Source organism: Saccopteryx bilineata, chromosome 5 (assembly GCF_036850765.1).
Source record: "Saccopteryx bilineata isolate mSacBil1 chromosome 5, mSacBil1_pri_phased_curated, whole genome shotgun sequence".
Lineage (NCBI taxonomy): Eukaryota > Metazoa > Chordata > Mammalia > Chiroptera > Emballonuridae > Saccopteryx > Saccopteryx bilineata.
In genome coordinates this window covers 34,656,936-34,671,416 of record NC_089494.1, presented here as the reverse complement: position 1 = coordinate 34,671,416, position 14,481 = coordinate 34,656,936, and the positions used below count along the sequence as shown (strand labels likewise).

At 38.8% G+C, this 14,481-nt stretch overlaps 1 protein-coding gene across 1 annotated transcript in view; it reads left to right on the top strand.

Moving 5' to 3' along the window:
- The window catches only part of LOC136337564 (aldehyde oxidase 4-like), an 88,587-nt gene that overhangs the window by 41,550 nt on the left and 32,556 nt on the right, over window positions 1-14,481 (top strand). Inside the window, exons 13-20 of the mRNA XM_066278903.1 lie at window positions 57-166; window positions 2,196-2,377; window positions 4,932-5,094; window positions 8,176-8,268; window positions 9,000-9,169; window positions 9,490-9,604; window positions 10,515-10,637; window positions 12,383-12,479. Coding sequence (XP_066135000.1) covers window positions 57-166; window positions 2,196-2,377; window positions 4,932-5,094; window positions 8,176-8,268; window positions 9,000-9,169; window positions 9,490-9,604; window positions 10,515-10,637; window positions 12,383-12,479 — 1,053 coding nt within the window. The remainder of the gene's footprint in view (window positions 1-56; window positions 167-2,195; window positions 2,378-4,931; window positions 5,095-8,175; window positions 8,269-8,999; window positions 9,170-9,489; window positions 9,605-10,514; window positions 10,638-12,382; window positions 12,480-14,481) is intronic.

Below are 14,481 nucleotides of genomic sequence, written 5' to 3'. Positions count from 1 at the left end.
GGTGGACAGTCTCCAATTTGATAAGTTCATTCTAATCAAGGTCATTTCTCTGATAGAAGGAGAACGGCAGATTCCTTTAGACGGCCATTTCCTTGAGAGATCACCTGAAGCCAGCCTTAAGTCGGAAGAGATCCTGTTATCTGTTTATATTCCCTACTCTACTCAGGTAAGGGCTCCCTGGCCCACCCCCAACCCCTAGGGAACCCCACTGTCCCTGTACCCCGTGCAGAAGCCACACACAGCCTTCCGGGGACAGTGCCATCTCTGGTTCCAACCAACCGCTGCAGGGAGAATGTGGGGGGCTGCTCTCAGGAAGGGACCAATTCCCAGATGACTGCTTCATTCGCTTTCATCAGGCCCACATTGGGGCTTTTGTGGATCTTAGACACTTTTGTCTTCATGGTCCCTCTTGCAATAAAAAAAAGAATAAAATCAATGACCGTACTATTATAAAGATGTATATACTCCAGGCTGCATTGTGTTATATATTCGTTGTTATTACATAAATTTTTTATCTTGTGTTCTTTTAATTAAAAGAAAAGTATTTTCGTACACCTTACCTCTCTGCAAAAGAAGAATCTTTTATGAGATAAGCTGATTTTTTGTTTTCAGATAAATATGTATTTTAACAAAAAATTGAGTCAAACTATTGTCAGTTTCATCTATATTAAGTTTCTGGTAAACTAAATGTTCATCATCATAAAATACTTCCAAGTCATACAACATCTATTAACCATACATTTTAAATAAAATTATTTGTTTATTATCTACCTCCCACTCTGCAAACCAAACACAGGGCTAAATCCAGAAGACACTATACAGATTTCTAGACACAGTTTGTCTTTGAAATTCTTTAAATCTAGGACAGAGGTCTTGAAAGAGGAAATACCCAATCCTCTTAGACAGGAACTAAGTGGACAATTAGCTGGAGTAGTTCCAGGGATGGGGCTACTAGCCCTCCCCTGATGATGTTCAAAGGGGAAGAAAAGCAGTTGGAATCCAGCATAGATCAGAGGAAGGAAGGAGGTGGGAGTGCAGCAGGGAGGTGGGGGTTGGGGGAATGGCAGCTTGGAGACCAGGCAGCAGGGCAAGGTGGCTGGAGGAGGCCCAGGAAGCGAGGCTAGGCGGGAGGCTGGGACTCCGTATCAATTGCTTCAGCAGGCAGCTTGTACGTGTTCTAGCAGACCTCAGGCACCAATGAAGACTTTAAAGCAAGGAAAATTCTTAATGAAAGTGGCATTTTAGGAATATCAATCCACTGGAAATTTAGAGGGAAAATTGATTGGAGGATACGCTGAAGGTTAAATGAATAGTTAGGAGGCTAATACAATATTACAAGAGGGAGAAATAAAGCAGGTGGTGGCAGCAGGAATGGAGAGAGAAGTCCTCACCACTCAGTACAGTGAAGTAAATGTGATGTGCGTCTCAAACACTTCTTCATCACCTTTGCTTTCTATAATAAAAATGTTTTATCCCTGATAGGGTCCGTGATGGTAAGGTTAACCTCTTCCTCACCCCCACCAGAGACACTGGCCACACATTTTGTCACTCTAATATTTATCATTAATGATAAGATTTCACCTAAAATGACAAATGTAAACTGGGAAAACACTTTGGAAACCATTTGGTGCGGTGGTTTTTAAGCTTTTTCTTTTTAACAGTAGAACTCTTTATTTGAATGAAATTGACACAGAACACTAAACTAGTTTAAAATGGAGGTTTGGCAGTTCTCTCTGAGAAACACCCCATCTCCTGATATTCCCCCTCATCCCCTGAGGCACCATCTGATCAAACCCAATCTTATTTTAAAGAAAATTAAGACCCAAGCATTTAAGTCACTTGCCCTGGGCCAACTGTGCTGATTTGAAGTTGGAAGTAGATAGTGTAGACTGTAGAGCCAGACTGCTTGGATTTGAACCCCAGCTGTCACTAACTATGCAACCTTGTGTAAGTTGCTTAACCTCTCAATTTCCTCACGAGTATTTGGAAATAGTTTAGTTGTTATGAAGATTAAATATTAATATAAATCAAACACATAGGCCCGCACTCACATGTAGTCAGCACTAGAGTAAATAAGAGTGAGAATTCAAGTGCATTTACAGGATCCTTTTCATTATAAGAATCATCTAAGTCATGTCTCTTTGTCAGACAGGAGAGCTAAGCATTAAACGTTCTGAGGGCTTTTCTATTTCCAGTGGCACTTTGTGTCGGGACAGCGAATGCCCCAAAGTCAGAATGCCTTTGCCACCATCAATGCTGGGATGAGTGTGAGGTTTGAAGATGGCACAGACACAATCAAGGACCTTAAAATATTCTATGGAAGGGTCAGCCCCACTGTGATCTCTGCAAATGAAACCTGCAAGCGGCTCATTGGGAGGTATGTCGCAACACCTAGAACATAGAGTCAGACATTTCTATTTTAATATTTTAATGAACTAGCACTAAGAAAATTTTCTATGATTATAAAATATACATATATAGTTATTTTTAAAAATGTAAGTACTGCAAAAAAGTATAAAGAAAATAAAATAACTCCAAGACCAATGTCTTTTAAGGTACAATGATTCTTTTACTGCAGTTTCTGTAATAAGATCAATATACTAGTTATTATACCATATTTCCCCATGCATAAGACGCTCCCATGTATGAGACAGACCTTAATTTGGAGGCCTGAAATTTGAAAAAAAAGGCAACAAGCGCGAAAAAGTGGTAAATGCAAGTAAAAAAGACCTACAACTACTATATAAGACTCACCCAGTTTTTAGACTCCACATTTTTGGAAAAAGAGTGCATTATCCTATACAAGTAGATATAACCTTCAAATTTTCATTTTTAATTAACCTGAAAAGTAAGTAAATATTTCTATTACAGTGTTAAGAGTCCTGAAAATCTCCTTAAACACATAAATAAGATGAAATATTTCAAATGGTTAAATGGCTTTATTCTTGGCACTCTCGTTACTTCTAGCATTTGGAGAGTAAATTTTTAAAATTCTCCTAACTAGTGTTTACACAATAATTTTTGTTCATCATTCATATTCATTGTCAACAATTAAAACTTAATATCAGTTTTTTCTCAGTTACTAAAATAAATCGATGCTTCCAAAGCATGATATAGAAACTTTTATTTGTGAAAAACCTCACAACTCTAATCAATATTCAGTCGTTTACCAGTCATTGCCTGTATAGTGTGTGTGCCGGACGCGGTCCAGTTGCTGGAGATATAGCAGTGAACAAGATAAAGTCCCAGACCTTGGGATTCTTGATTTCAGTACTTTTGTTACCCACGCTATTTGAGGTAAATCAACATTCCCAGGCCATGAAGTTAAAAAATAATAAAACAGTGGTGCAGTGGATAGAATATGTTGTCCTGGAATACTGAGGAACCACTTTCTAAACCACAAAGTCATCACTTTGAGCACAGGCTCATCCAGCTTGAGCATGGAGTCATCTGGCTTGAGGGCAGGCTCACCAGCTTGAGCGTGGGATCACAGACATGACCCCATGGTCTCTGGCTTGAGTCCAAGGTTGCTGGCTTGAGCAAGGGGTCACTCACTCTGATGGAGCCCCCTGGTCAAAGCACATATAAGAAAGCAATCAATGAACAATTAAGGTGCCACAACAAAGAATTAATGCTCCTCATCTCTCTCTCTTCATTTCTGCCCCCCTTTCTCACTAAAAAAAATTAATAAAAACCTACAACCCAATTAAAAAATCAGCAGAGGATCTGAATAGATGTTTTTCCAAAAACAGAACAAACTAAAGCAAAGCAAAACAAAACAAAAAAACATACAGATTGCCAATAGGTACACAAAAAGGTGCTCAACATCACTAAATTATCAGAGAAATGCAAATCAAAACCACAATGAAATATCACTCACACCTATTTGAATGGCTATCATCAAAAAGACAAGAACTAATAAGTGCTGGAGAGGGTGTGTAGAAAAGTGAACATTTAGGCTTTAATGATGGGAATGTATATTGGTGTAGTCACTGTGGAAAATAGTATAGGGGTTCCTCAGAAAATTAAAAATAGAATTACCATATGATCCAGTGATTTTATTTCTGGCTATTTTTCCAAGGAAAATAAACACACTACCCCAAAATATATATGCACTCTCGTGTTCACTGCATCATTTATTTAGAATAATCAAGATATGGAAGCAACTTAGGTGTCTGTTGATAGATGCATGTATTAAAAGATGTGCTATATCAATATAATGGAATATTATTCAGTCCTGAGAAGAAGGAAATCTTGACATTTGCAACAATATGAATTGAGTTTGAAGAAAGTATACTAAGTTAAATAAGTCAGAGAAGAACAAATATCACATAACCTGAATCATATGTAGAATACCAAAAAACCCAAAAACTAAACTCATGGATACAGAGAACAGATTAGTAGTTGCAGCTCGGGAAGGGGGAAAGATGGGTGAAGGAGGTAAAAGTGCAAACTTTCAGCTATAGAATAAATAATTCATGGGAATTTAATGTACAGCATGGTATCTATAGTTAATAACACTGTATTATGTATCTAAAAGTTGTAAAAAGAGGGTGGATCTTAAAAATTCTAATCACAAGAAAGAAACTTTGTACTACATGTGATGATGGGTGTTATCTAGACTTATTGTGGTGATCATTATACAATATAGTATCTAAATATTGAATCATTATATTATATACCTGAAATTAATATAATGTTATATGTCAAGTATATCTCCATTAAAAAGTAAAAATAATAAAAAAGATTTAAATAATAAAAAGGAACTTGGTAAGGAAATTTGGGAACCACCGCATCAGATTCTAAAGAAAGCTAGTGAAACATTTGAGTTGAGTTCAAAGATGGATCCAGATTGCTGTCCACCTTCCTATGTTCTATCGCTTTAGTCTGTCTTTGCCGCTCCTGTGAAATGCTGACATCTTTCCTCCCAGGCAGTGGGATGACCAGATGCTGAGTGATGCGTGCCACTTGGTGCTGGATGAGATTCACATTCCACCGGACGCTGAGGGCGGCATGGTAGAATATAAGCGCACCCTCCTCATCAGCTTACTCTTCAAATTCTACCTCAAAGTGAGGCGAGGACTGCATAAAATGGTAAGTGACTTCTCGGAGTTCGGGGTGCCTTGCCATTCCGAGTGTGAGTCCGCATATGAAGGCCTTCCCCTGCCTGGTTTTGATACTACAGCGTGGGTACCCGGGCTGTGTCCTCAGCGTAGTGCGCAGCTTCCTCCTCGCCCTCCTGTGTTCCTCTCCTTCCCTTCTCCTTCACTCCTGGGCTGAGAAGGGGGCCACCTCCTTACTCCATTTGCCCTATAATTGGTGTGACTAATATTAATATGCAATTTGACCTGCAGTAGCAAAAAAAACCAACCCCTTAATTATAACATCTTTCCTCACTTAATAACATTTTTGTTAAAATAATACCAATATGAACATTTAGAAAATGTGAATAAGCCAAAAAAGAGGAGAAAAGTAATTTGTAAATCTATCACCATAGTGAACCACTATTAATATTTTTGTGTGTATCCTTCTAAACCCTTCCCTATGGATGTGTATGTAGATATGTCACACACGGCCATCAATAGAACTGTTTAGTATAGCTTAGTTCACTTAGTAACATATACATCTTTCAATGTCATTAAATATTGTTCAGTGACATCATGACATATGGTTGCATGGCAAGTTTATGGATTATTATTTGCCCTATTCTTTATTTTTAGACATTTAGATTGTTTCCAGATTTTTGTTAACTCTTTTCTTTCCTAGCCTAGTTTAAAGTGACTTCCACTGCAGTTTCTTAAAATATGGCCACATGACTGAGTCTCCCCTTGATACCTCATGAGTTGACTCAAAAATGGAAAATGACTACAGCCACATTTCTTGTATGGCTGAGAATTTTACTATCTTAGTTCAGTCAGTCCTTTTTAAAATTATTTATTATTAGTAGTATCATATCCTGTTCTATTATATATTCTATTATGTGTTACATAATATTTCGGTATATTAATCTGTCATCAAGAAACACCTCAAAGACATACCCAGAAACAATGTTTGACCAGCTCTGTGGATATGCTATACCCCAGCCAGGTGGACAGAAAATGAACCATCCCATAGGTTGCTGGATGGCTGAGTGAATCAATGAATGAATGGCTCCTGAAGAGGAGGGCCGAGGTGCCTGCAGCGGTCCACCACTTCTCCGAGGCCTTGTGACACCCAGCGTCCATGGGCAGTGATGGGAACACAGACCCCATGAAGAGGAAGCTTTGGGCATCTCTATCCAGAGAGTCCGTGCTCTGCCCACAAGGACCTCTGAGCTCCGCAGCCTCCCTGATAGAAGAAAGAAGGAACTTTGCAACCCTCAAACTGACCCTCAGCAACTTCCCAAGCCAGTGACATGGAGTTCATTGGGGAAAAAACATTCTTGAAGGTTAAAGAAAGTGAGAGAAAGGAACTGAGTCCCTGGTGTGCACTTAAAGGATTTAGGGCTCTTACTGTTTTACTTAATTTCACAATATAGTGTTGTTTTTCTTTGTCTTTCTGCTCTGGTAAAGTACGAGCTTCTGAGAGCAGGATGTCCTGTCTGTGACTGTGTGCCTCCTCCTCTCCTGGCCTACAAGCTGTCCAAGAAAGCCAATTACTACCCCATTTCACAGATGAGGAGGCCACTGCTGAGAGAAGTGCCACCTGTCCAAGACGTAACACAAGTGCCAAAGTCAAGACGGGGTGCCAGACTGCTTATCTCCAAACCAGTTCTTCCCAGTTTGACACAACAGGTGACAGGACATACTGGGGAACAGGAGAAGCTCCCTGCAGTGAGGAACTCTCAGCCAGAGGACCCAGACAGGGGAGGAAGACAGAGGATGGGCCCACGCCGAGCCCTCCCTGAAAGCTCCGAGGGCTGCACCCACCAGGACTCCCACCCAGCACAGGTCCCGCCAGCCTCCCCAAAGCACAACAGACTTCACTGTCCCTTCCGTCTCTCCCTCTCCTGCTCAGTCCTCTGCACTGGGGAGAGAGCCGAGTCCCCAATTCTGGGTGACCAATAACAATAAAAAGCATTAATAGCCACAATTAAAAATATGATCAATATATATCTAATATATTATTAGATATACAGGGTGAAGTAAAAGTAGGCTTACAGGTGTTCATATGAAAATAATACAATAATTTAAAAATAATAATACAAAAATAAACTTTTGCCCCACCCTGTAATCTAGTAAATATATGTTTCTTTAATATCTACTGGATATTATCATATATTCTCTAACATATCACATATTCTATTATGTTTTATATTCTATCATTGTTGAAGAATTTACAATACAGAAAAGGAAAATTTTTAAAAATCAACTCTAGTTGTAAACCAACTTTTGCCCCACCCTGTAATCTAGTAAATATATGTTTCTTTAATATCTACTGGATATTATCATATATTCTCTAACATATCACATATTCTATTATGTTTTATATTCTATCATTGAAGAATTTACAATACAAAAAGGAAAATTTTTAAAAATCAACTCTAGTTATCCCATGATTAATATTTGAATGTATGCTTTTATGTTTTTTAAATAAAGAAAGGACCATACTGTAAACAAAGTTTTGTAACTATTTTTTTTCACTTAACTGTACTTCGTGAGCATTTTTCAATGTCAATAAATACACTTCTACAAAATCATTTTTAATGACTACGAATATTATATCTTATGGATATACCATAATTTGTTTAGCTATTTCCCTGTGGTTGGGTGTTTAGTTTAATTTTAGTTTCTTCACTATCACAAATCATCTGTTATTAGAAATCCTTGTGCATGGCTCACAAGTCATCTTTGTCCACTCCCTCTGTTGTGTCTTTGAGATACATGCCCAGTAGATTGGTGTGGATTTGAAATGACAGAGTCTATTTAAAAGTGTGCATACTTCCACTCATTCGAAAAGGTGACCTTGTTGTGATGTGAAATTCTTTACTTCCTGGATGTAACATTCACTTTATGGTGTGCATAAGTAGATGTAGTGTTCTTCAAACAACTGCTACCGACCTAGGAAACTTGAAGCTCAGGGCTCTCTCCCAGCAGAACTGGAATCTAATTTCTCAGAGAACCCTATTTCTATATATGTTTTTTTAAGCTAGTCACTCAGATTGTAAAATTAAATGTGATATGATCTTCTTTTAAGGATCCCCAGAAGTTTCCTGATATCCCAGAAAAGTTCGTGAGTGCTCTAGAAAATTTCCCCATAGAAACACCCCAAGGAGTTCAGATGTTCCAGGTTGGTGGGTAGCGTTTTGTTTTTTTAATCTGTTTATTCATTCAGATGTATACATTATGCATGTACTTCCTTTTTTTCAATAGGTATATTTTGTGTTACTTGTAAAAATAAAGTCTACTAAAACCAATTGATGCTACCCAATGTCACCCACACATGACGAGTTTGGTTTAGCTTTTATGTTTTTACTTAAGACTAAACAAGGAATTTAATTGTGAATATCCCTTCTTCGCTAATTTCAGTTTTGTAGCTTAAAATTTTCTCCTTTTCCTTCCAGAGTTGGTCCATTCTTTTAAACCCGACTCAACATTTACTGCTTCTAAAAAGTCTTCCCTGTTTTATTACAACCACCCTGAGTCTCCCAGGAAACTGTATTTTCCTTGCACCATATAAGTTATGTGCATTATTCTCTAGTACTCTATGAAACTGATCATATTATTTTAATGTATGTATTTTGATTTCACAACAAGGTTGTAGAATTCTCAAGGACAGGAACAATGTCTCCTTCTGGGAAGGAGAAGTGGGGGCCTGGAGAGATGAGGGGAAGAGGCTGTAACCAAGAATATATTCTTTACTTTAATTCTCAGTGGATATTTGTTAACTCTCACTCATGGATATGGATACACAATTGCCTCTAGCTTCTCATGACTTACATTTAAACCAGATATATCTGACCCAATTTTCAGGGCAGGAGCTTATCTGGCAGTAAAATAACATGCTCTGTTCATTAACAGTGTGTGGATCCCCACCAACCCCCACAAGATCCGATCGGCCACCCAATCATGCACCAGTCAGCCATTAAACACGCCACCGGGGAAGCTGTGTATGTTGATGACATGCCCCCCATCGCCCAAGAACTCTTCCTGGCTGTAGTTACCAGCACCAGAGCTCACGCAAAGATCACGTAAGGAAATCAAAGATGTTCCTATAAGTTACTGAAATATGTTAACAATGTTATAAACAAATTGAGAACTTACTGAATATTTATGTCAGGTAGGAGTGTTTATTTCTTTTTCTGGATGGGACTCAGTCATTTTGAAAGTAGTTAAGATAAAAAAAAAAAAAAGGCACTTATGGCCAAGAGTCAGAACACCAATGTAGAATGCTGCCCATGATTTATATGCGGTCCATTGTAGTTTTTTCCTGTGTTTGAGAAATCATTTGTGCGTTACCCTGAACTTACCTTTGCAACTTTAATGTGTACTTTAAAATATCCTCTCCTAGATCCATTGATGTTTCAGAAGCCCTGGCACTTCCAGGTGTTGTTGATGTGATCACCGCAGACGATGTTCCGGGAGATAATAATTATCACGGAGAGGTTCTCTATGCACAGAATGAGGTGTGTGGTTTGTATGCGGCTTGTGATTCAAATACTTTGCTGAAAATGGCATGTCATACATTCAGAGAACCAATGACTCCACCTCAGTGATGCTCAAATTTATTTGGAATTGTAGACCCTTGTGAGCTTCTAACAAAAACCATAATCCCTCTCAAGGAAGGCTTCTAAAGAAAAGTTATAAAAGTCAGAGAAGCAATATAGGACAACATAGAAGCAATAAAAGAACATTCAGAACTTCAAGAATTTCAATATGACTGGAGTACCATGGGTGATCTGGGAATGGGGAAGAATGCAGCAGAAGACAATCAAAGGCCAGATATAGCTTATATCTGCATTCAATTCTTTTACCCCCTTAATCGTACTCAAGCCTTTCTTTTAAATTTATTCTATAAGTAGAAAATAATGTTTCTTTTATTTATTTGTTTGTTTGTTTGTTTTTCTGAAGTGAGAATCAGGGGTGTCACAGACAGACAGACTCCTGCAGGCACCTGACTGAGATCCACCTGGCATGCTTACTGGGGGGTGATGCTAAGCTTATCTGGGGTGTTGTTCTGCTGCAACCGGAGCCATTCTAGCACCTAAGGCAGAGGCCATGGAGCCATCAACAGCACCCGGGCCAACTTTGCTCCCATGGAGCCTTGGCTGCGGGAGGGGAAGAAACAGAGAAAAAGCAGAGGGTAAAGGGTGGAGAAGCAGATAGGCACTTCTCCTGTGTGCTTTGGCCAGGAATCAAATCTAGGACTTCCACATGCTGGGCCAATGCTCTACCACTGAGCCAACCGGCCAGGTCTGAAAATAATGTTTTTTTTAGTCACAGGACCCAGTGGGTAAATGTAAAAATTTGGAAACAGTAAGTCCATTTTAGTGATTCTATGTTTTAGCTAATTACATGCATGTGGGTTTTCTGCAGGTCATTTGCGTGGGTCAGATCATCTGTGCTGTGGCTGCAGATACCTATGCGCATGCAAAAAACGCCGCTAAAAAAGTGAAGATTGCTTATGAAGACATAGAACCTAAGATTATCACAATAGAGGTATTCAGGCTGCTTTGTTATCTTCAAGAATGACTAGGGTGATGTACTTTTGGCAGAATTGAATCCAGGGAGTCACAAAATAGTATAAATTGGGTTTTGTCTATACTGTACTTTGTTCAGAGTCACCTAGAGTTTTAGGGAGAAAGCTTCAGCACTCTGCACCTTGGACACAATACTGAGAATTTTCTCGCCTGGTGTTCCTTTCCTTCCTGTGTCCTCTTTTCCTCGCGTGGCTCTGGCCAAAGCATAGGCTCATGTACGGATAGGTAATTCCAGAGGAAGGTCCTTATGGCCTCACATACAAAAGCAGTCAGTGGGAAAATCCAGAGCACTGTGAAACTCAGAACATTTACCGAATTACAGCTTGGGTCTTCTCTGTCTCTTACCCAATTCCTGCTAGAGCACAAGCTCTGGAGATAAAATACTCAGATTCATTTAATAGGCTAGTAAATCAAAGCTTTGACAAGTTGCTTAAATTCATCATATCTCAGCTTTCTCATCTGTAAAATGGGAACTATGAAAGTACCTATATCAAAAGACCATCATAAGGTTTTAATGAGAGAATACACATAAAATGCTTAAAACAGTACCTGGAATGTGCGATGCTTTAATAAAGGTTAGCTGTTATTTTGTTTTAGTTGTTGTTATTAATAAGGTAAAAAACATGTTCATGGTGTTAAATCTCTGGTGCTTAGCCAAGCACTAAATGCAGAGTAAGTATGCAGTAAATGGCTGCGGTGGAGGGATAGATGCATGCATAAGCAATATGAAACCGGCCAAGTGGATACAGTCTCCATCATCCTCTTTGATTCTCCCCTGTTCTTCCCAACATTTGGGAAGTCTTTTCCAGCTATCTTTAAAATGCCTCTTAAATTGGTCCTTTCTTTGTATTCTCACTTTTACCCCTTCCCACCCTCCAGCCCAGTCCTCACCACCTTTTTGTCAGATTTACTACAATAATCACTTAAAGAAGCTCTTGGATTTCATCTAAAAATATTTACCACCACATTAACTTTCTAAGACACAAAGTTCATCACATGACTTAAAAATACACACACACACACACAAACACACACATACACACAATGTCCCTTAGATAAGGTTCTTGTATATGGAACTCAAGGTCTTTTATATCCAACCTCACTTCACCTTTGAAGCTCATCCAACTGCTTCTTGTTAGAAAACCTCTCCCAGCCAGCCTGGCCTTTTTCTCATCTTGGCCCCTCAGCTGAGCTTTAACCTCAAACTACATATGAGGTGCCTTTGATGTCAAATGATACCTCATAGTCTCTTCTTGAACTGTCCTAATCCTGTGCAGTTCAGCACCTAATTTAGGTCACCTACACAGGCCATTCCAGAGCATTCCCTGCCTCACCAGGCTCCTCCTTTTCGATCTCTCTTTGATCTGTTATCTGCCCCTTCTCCACAAAGTTGGCACCTTAATACCAAACTGCCCAAGGTCATCACTCAGCAAACCAGAGGATAGGATTGTGTTTTGTAAATCCTTGTTCCTGGCCCTGCTTCCCCTCCAGCTCTTCGTCCAAGCCCTGCACAAGGCTAAGTAGTCATCAATGCCTGTAAAGCATTGTAACCCAATTTCTGTGACTCCAGATTGCTCAGATTGTCTTGATGTGTGAAGATCGGATAGAGCAGGAGCATGGCATTTTGATGGGTTTGAGTGGCTTGTTAGAATGTAAAAACATAAATATATATATTTTTTGTTTTGGTTTATTTCTTCCCTGCAGCAAGCCCTAGAACACAATTCATTTCTTTTCACTGATAAACAAATTGAGCAAGGCAACGTAGAGCAAGCCTTCAAATATGTTGATCAAATCATTGAAGGTAAGTGATGTTGAGCCAAAAAGTAACACTGAAAATCTAAGGCAGAACTTCTCAACCCTAGTATGATTTTTAAATAAAGTTAACTAAGTAGACTTATTAATAAAGGAATGCAGTTCGATAAAATTTTACATATGTAAAAATCTATGCAAATACTACCCACTTCAAGATATAGAACATTTCTAGCACCCTAGAAAGCTTCCTTGTGCCGCCTCTCGGTCAGTAATCTTCCAACTATTCTAACTATCATCACTGTAGATCAGTTTTACCTGTTTTAAACTTCATATAAATGAAAAGTAGAGTGTAACTTCTTCTGTGTCTACTTCTTTTATTCAACATTGTGTATAGAAGATTCATCCATGTTGTTGCATAGATCAGTAGTTGCTTTTCATTGTTCAGGAGCATTTCATTGTATAAATATTCCACAAATTACTTATATATCCTACCATTGATGGACTTTTGAGTTGGTTTCAACTAGGGATTATTATGAATAAAGTTTCAAAAACACTGTTGTGGTCAAAAAGGGGGTGCTATGATAAATGTAACCAAAAGTAATCTCACAGGGTGATCTGATTGTAAATTTCAAACATGGTGAGTAGTGATAATCCAGGCATATACCTTCTTTAGTAAAAGTTTTATCTTTGCCTTAAGCAAGCCCTATCCAATGTTTTTGTGCATTGGGATTTTTTAGACCCTTCAGATATTTAACACCCTCAAGAAAGCACATCTTGTTAACTATCCTGTAATCAATCCCCTCCTTGCTTTTTCCCATTCTTATGTAATTTTATTTACATTCCATTCTTAATTCCAAATGTATATAAGAAACTGCAAAACTGTCATTTCTTTGTTTTTTTTCTTTTCCAAGTGAGAGGAGGAGAGATAGAAAGACAGACTCTTTCATGTGCCCCAACTGGAATCCACCTAGCAAACCCAGTCTGGGGCCAATGCTCTGCTCATCTGGGGCCATGCTTGCAATTAAGCTATTTCTAGTATCTGAGGCAGAGACTTCAGTGCCGAGGACCAGTGCTCTCAAACCAATCAAGCATGGCTGCAAGAAGGAGAGAAAAAAGAGAGAAGGGGTGGGGGAGGGCTGGAGATGCAGATGGTACTTCTCCTGTGTGCCTTGACCAGGAATCGAACTCAGGACATCCACACACTGGGCAAACACTCTACCACTGAGCCAACTGGCCAGGGCCCAAAACTGTCATTTCTGGAGCATTAGAGATATTGTTTCCCAACAATGTCATCAGTTTTGCTCCAACAAACTCATAAAATTTCTCTACAGGTTGAATGTGTCAACACTGTTATACATGTCTTTTAGTGAACATAATTCATTTCCAATAGAAATAGGAATAGAGTTGCCAAATATTACTGTTTTTATATATTTGCCTTTAGTACTTAATGCCAAATTTTAAAAGAAATTGTTTCAATTTTATTCTTATTAACAATTATGAAAGTTTCATTGTTCTGTTGTTATTGTCAGTCTTTTTTTAAATTAATTTTAATGGGGTGACATTGATAAATCAGGGTCCATATGTTCAGAAAAAACATCTCTACATTAATTTGACATTTGATTACGCTGCATTCCCATCACCCAAAGTCCAATTGTATTCCATCACATTCTAACTGGTTTTCTTTGTGCCCCTCCCCTCCCCTAACCCCCTCCCTCTCTTCTCCCCCACCCCATAACCCCAATACTCTTGTCCATGTCTCTGTGTCTCATTTTAATGTCCCACCTCTGTATGGAATCATACAGTTCATAGTTTTTTCTGATTTACTTATTTCACTCAGTATAGTGTTATCAAGGTCCATCCATGTTGTTATAAATGATCCAATGTTATCATTTCTTATGGCTGAGTAGTATTCCATAATATATATGTAACAAAGATTTTTAATCCACTCGTCCACTGATGGACACTTGGGCTGTTTTCAGATCTTCGCTATTGTGAACAATGCTGCCATAAACATGGGGGTGCATTTCTTCTATTCAAACAGTGCTATGGTG